Here is a 5,808-nt window from a genome sequence, read left to right as displayed (position 1 = left end):
CTGGAAGTGTGGGATGCTGTAGTATGTACTACGTTTATGCAGGAAAGATAAAGATAAAAGGTTCAGGTTCAGGTTATTTGTACCCAGTAGGTACAGTTGATTTGCAGTAGGTAAGCCATCCATCCTTAAAGGTAAATTTTCAAACAAGCAGAGACAACAGACAGTGATTAAACTGGATACAATATAACGAGGGAGTATATTGCAATTATGGCTACTCTTTAATAAAAACCTATTTAAACTGGGAAATCAGACTCCCATCATTTCATTGCCCTTATTTCTGAATTTTGAGGAACAGTGTTACTCCACAGTCTGCTAAAACTCGCATTAGCAGTCAGTGATAATAACGCACAGATAAACCTGTCGTGCATCAGCGCGACCCAGGACAGCAGCTCGCGCTGACTCCCGCAGCATCTCCCCCTGTGTGGGACCATCATGTCACTGAGCTCGGCGGAGGGATACAGTAACCAATGTCATCGTGGTGCTGAGGCTTTTGCAAAGCAAAAATGTCTGCCTAAGGGAAACTCGTAACTGATATATATAGAGGATATTCCCCCAGTTATTGCTGTTTAAACCCACATTTCGCTGTTCTGAGGCGTCTTTTCAGAAAACGACTCTTCACCAGATCACCCTAGTCGGGATTTTAATCGGAAAACAGGTAAAATATCAGAAGGAGTTTGCCAAAAAGCTTTCGGACCCGTGAAAGAAGTTGGGAGTTGAGAAAGACCATCACTGCGTTTTGTATTCCGGAGCTGGAAATTGAGATTATCATTTACAATATTTGTTTATCTGTGTTGCCTGTCTTGAAGTGGTCTGTAATTTACGTTTCGGTCTATCGGAGGGCATTGTCTTCTCCGTACTGCTGTCTACACGGACTAAAAACGCTGCAGCTGCCTGCAGCTCGCTAGCTATTTTCAACCCATATGAACTAGGGACTGCAGCTAGTGTTAGCCGCTTAGCTAAGCGACGTTAGGTGCCTCCGCGAACAGTAGGCGATAACCATCGTTATGCGTGGAAAATAAGCCGCACAGACCACTGACATTAACACGGTTAGTGACAGCCCGGGCAGAGGGTCGTTTAAACGTCTCGGAGTGATAACAGAGGCACGTTGACGGCGCTCTAACGCGATGCTGCAGGTCCTGGCTTTAACAAGCAGAGCCATCCATTCAGAGCGCTCCTACTAACGGTCTCATCTCTCTTAATCAGCGCAGTGAGAGAAAACAAGTAAAGAGAAACATTTCTGCACACTTTCATCAGTGATTATACGCCCGTTCTGTCCGTGTTTGCCACATGAAGGTTAAAGCCATAGTCAACTTTACTTCACAGTGATGGTCTTTATTCTTCATCCATAACAAATACCTCCCGCGGCAGTCATTTCATGTGGTACTAGTCCCCTCTGCTCAATAAACCAGCAAAGATGTAATCTGATGGACTTTGTCTTCTCCAGCTTTCTAGATCGCCAGGATGAACCCCCAGCAGCGGATTGCCGCTCTCGGAACTGACAAGGAACTAAGTGACCTGCTGGACTTTAGTGCGGTAGGTTGGGTTTTTTTTAAACGCTTTGCCATGCAGCTCCAAGACATGTGATGATTAAACAGGCTTAATAATGACTAATTGATCAATTCCTGTTAGTATGTCGAGTAGTATGATTTCACAGGCTAACCTTGATTTAGTGTCATGGCACTGGATTATGTGAATGGTTGCTTTTGCACATCTGACTTGCTCTAATTGTAGGTATGCATTTCTGTGTTTCTCCTTTCAGATGTTCTCTCCACCTGTAAGCGGAGGGAAAAATAGGCCTACCACACTTGGAAGCAGTCAGTTCAGTGCATCAGGTAGGACCTGGTCCCAAAGACCTCTCTGTAAACCCTCTGATACGTAGTCTCTCTTTATCCCTGCTCGCATGACTCATAATTCTGCACTTGAAGATCGGTTGTTTACCTGATTCTGATTTGTTTGAGTTCTGTTTGGACTTATTTATATAAATGGAGACTGGAAGAAAACTGTCTTAGTTTTCAGCATTGCATGTGATTCTTCTCTCTCCTCTGTGTGTGTGTGCTTTTCACATCTGGTGCTTGAAACATGAGCCCTCCACCTGGAATTGTAGTGCAGTGCTGTAGTAAAGATGTAGAACAAAGCTTGGTTTAGGACACAGACGGGTGTAAATGTTTTATTGATCTAATGTGAGTGTTATTCATTTTTTCATCGCATTGTCAGATGCTTTAATTAGGCAGTTCTTTTGTCAGCTTGTGGTTAAGGATTCGCTGTAAGGTTTCCTTCAGGAAAATGCTGTTAATATCCCTAGTGGGATTGTGTGACATTTTCTTATTGAGCAAGATTACAGGAGCATATTGATGATGCCCCTCAAATATACGCATACATTTAAGTGTGTTTTCCATGAATTTCTGGTCTCTTTGGGTTAGGGTTAGTAGGTGGTTTGGTCGTAATAACTAGCGTTAAGCTTTTCTGCTTCTGGATCGCTTCCTATATCTATAAACGCTACAGGACATGAATCCGAAGCACATCTATTGTCTGATGTGGCACTAGAGAAAGTCAACAATCGAGCTTTATGTATTGTGAAAGCATGTCTTGTGTGCATCCACAAAGCCTCGTTGTCATCGGTTATCTGCGAAACGAAAGACACACACTGAGGAGAAATGACAAAGAAACAAGAACAGAGCTGTCACACATGAACTGCGGGGCTGACTTTTATAATACCTAATCATTCAAGTAACGATGATGCTGTGTGTGTGTGTGTGTGTGTATGTGTGGTCTCTTCAGTAAAACAAATGGCAAGAAATTCTAGTGAAATTGCTCTGAGAATTTTCAAATAGTCGCACCTTTCTGGTAAGCTTCCCACGCATATGTTCATGTAATGTTATAATAACACAAAGTTTCACATTGACAACAGCGTTGTCAATATTTTTGAAGGTTTTCATGTGACAGTGTTTTAGGTATACCTTTATAAAAAATAATAAATCTGAGCATGCCGCCACCACTACTATCTGCTCCCTGAGAAGTCAGAGCCGATTTGAAACAAGTTACAGGAGTGCCAGACAGGAAATGTATTGCAGAGCTTTTTCACTTGATTGTGTCAGATTACACAGGTGGAAACCTCAGTGAATGTTTCTCTAATTGTGGATGTTTTCAGCAGCCGGGTTGTTTTGTCATTGCTGCAGCAAGCTGATGACAAAAAATGAAACAGGTTTCTTTAATGTTGATTTATCTGCAAAACAAGCATTTTTACTAGGATGACTAAACATTGGTGTTGTCCATGCAGTGCACTGTAAGGCATAACTATGTGCTGTTGTGGTTTATTGTAGGAAGGTGCTCTTAAATACACTGTGGTCAGCCTGGTGCTTTTTCTGTGGAGAATTGTAAGTTACAGCTCAAAGCTCATTGGCATCGGTGTGTGTCTTCTGGTAACCAAGTTTTTTTTTCAAAACTGAACTAAGGCTACACCTGGGCTGTTGGTTAAAAACAAAAATGATAAAAATTATGTGGGCGTGACTGTGTAATTACAAGATGTTTTGTAGATTTTATTTGCAATTTGTAAATGTAATATTTTGTGAGAAACATACTATCTGCAGATATTTTTATTATTATGACATGAACTATGTTTAGAGCAGATTTAAAGAGCTCAGATTAGGTATTAATGTCTCCTTTTGCTTATTTCTATCTAAGTACAGATTTATAAATAGGCAGCTTTGTTTCAGTTCTTTTATTCCCCCTACAGTCTAGGTTTGACTGTTTGTGTTAGATAATTAAATAGTTTTTCCACACATAGTTTTAAATTGGAGCTATAATAACTCTAATTATTGTTTTATGGTAACACTTCAGATGTTTTTGTTCTTTAATTTGCAATACATCTTTGTTTGCTGTTAAATAACCGTGTTTGTTTCTAAAAATAAAATATTAGTTTGTAATGGGGGTAATTCCATGTCAGTTCTTCACCTCCGTTACACCTGACCGCATCTCAGATTCGCCTGAAAAAGAAATAAAAATCCAGGGGACAGATAAACTTCTTAAAAGGAATTATGCAAAACAAATCAGGTCCCTACAATCATTAGGTTTCTCAATATAAAGGTAGGGCTGGTGATGTGGCTCTGTGAATGTGGACTCGCTGGAGTGTGGCTCAGGTTATCTTAGATCGGTGGATTGAAGTCCTTAATATATTTGTTTGGCTGATCTCTGATAGCAGAATTGGAGAAACCATAACTTTGCAGGTAGGGGACTGATATTTCTTCACTGTGATATTTCTGAGGTATGACACCATATATTAAATCTAAATTAACTATTTTACAAAGAGCACCTTTCTGTTAATATTATACTCAAAATATGTCATGGTGGTTTTTTTTAATTGGATGAATTGAGATTGAATGATCCACTGTGTTTTAAAAAAATTATATATCTATATAGATATATAACTTGATTGATAAATAATTAGATGTAGGACGGAGAGATTACACTCAAGTGTTTTTGAGTTGCATGATATTTCTACATCCATTTATGGTTTCGTGTCACAGGATATATTTTGCTGTAAGAGACACACTCTGGAAAGATTTCCATAGCTTTTTAGCTTTTCTGTTTTTTAGTTTCAAATTTCTGAATGTTTGGTATTTTGTTTAGTCACATCTTAAATATTTCCTGTGGAACTTCAGCAAAATTCACTACTGAAACTATATCACGCTGCAGTATCATGGAGAAGATGAGCCACTAAAAGTGTCTTACATCTAAATAGTGAGAGGGAATTTATTGTCTGCTTTAGTATTTTGTGTTTTTGTAGCAAAAACTGCTCGTATGAGCTATACCACTTTTTTCCAACAAACAAGCATCTGCACAACTTTGACTCTGCAGTGGATTGTAATTTCAGGAGGCTAAATTTAGTTTGCATATGTATGCTTGTATACGTTCTAATTTAAATATTCCAGCACTGACACCTATAGCGGGTAAATCCCTCTTCCCTTTAGCCTACAGCCAGAGCTCATGTCTCTCTGATCCTCAAGGTAGGGGAAGAAGCACCTACATAAGTGATTGTGAACTTAAGGCAAGTGAGTGTGCAGTCATGAGTGTGGAAATTGCAGGGAATGAGGGTTTGGATTATTGCATCTCAGCTGGGCATAGCCAGATAATTGAGGCAGAGTGGGACATGCAGGACTCTTCAAAAGTGTGTCAGAGAAAGATGGATTGGAAAAAATAGCCAAAGTGGCTCTAACGGAGATTCATCATTTCTCTCCTCCAGCTGTGTTGATGATGCAAATCTGATGAGGCCATTGACTCTTCAGTGGAGTGGGGCTGCTGTGAAATGGGTAATTTTCATTTAGTGGGTATGTAGTGGTACATTTGTTGACTGTGACCAGCAGCTGTTGTAGGTTGGTTTGTCAGTCAGATGGATCCCAAAATGAAATGTCTCATTGCCGGTCGTAGCTACAAAGAGAGCGTCACTGCTGCTGCCTCACTTTGAGGTCAGTTTTGTGTGCAAAGCATCAGATTTGGTTATTAATTATCAGATTGATGTCACCTAACAAAAATAAATACTCTTGCCTGTAAAGTCAAGATGGTTTTCAATGATTTAGAAATGCATTACAGAGAAGATACATGCAGGATGTAAGCATATGCCAGTTAAAATTGTTCAACCGTGTATGAAGGAACGATACCCTGCAGGGTAGTGTCACCTCGCGGGAAGGCTCCTAGGTTTGAATACACTGGCTGGCTCAAGTCTCCCTGTGTGAGTTCATTTCATGTACCCTGGCTTTCTCCCGCAGCCCAAAGACATGTGTGTTGGGTGAAGTGGTGATTCTGAATTGGCTG

At 40.2% G+C, this 5,808-nt stretch overlaps 1 protein-coding gene across 2 annotated transcripts in view; it reads left to right on the top strand.

Annotated features, from left to right (window-relative positions):
* Positions 1-450: 450 nt before the first annotated feature.
* The window catches only part of LOC102202136 (transcription factor 12-like), a 50,563-nt gene continuing 45,205 nt past the window's right edge, over positions 451-5,808 (top strand). Inside the window, exons 1-3 of one of the 2 annotated variants that reach the window (XM_005741641.2) lie at positions 451-655; positions 1,445-1,533; positions 1,760-1,832. In XM_005741641.2, coding sequence (XP_005741698.1) covers positions 1,462-1,533; positions 1,760-1,832 — 145 coding nt within the window. In that variant the 5' untranslated portion in view covers positions 451-655; positions 1,445-1,461. The remainder of the gene's footprint in view (positions 656-1,444; positions 1,534-1,759; positions 1,833-5,808) is intronic. The other variant, XM_013913037.1, reaches the window with a different exon arrangement.

Source organism: Pundamilia nyererei, unplaced genomic scaffold (genome assembly GCF_000239375.1).
Source record: "Pundamilia nyererei isolate P.nyererei 1_Seehausen unplaced genomic scaffold, PunNye1.0 scaffold00112, whole genome shotgun sequence".
NCBI lineage: Eukaryota > Metazoa > Chordata > Actinopteri > Cichliformes > Cichlidae > Pundamilia > Pundamilia nyererei.
This window is presented reverse-complemented; position numbering and strand designations above follow the sequence as displayed.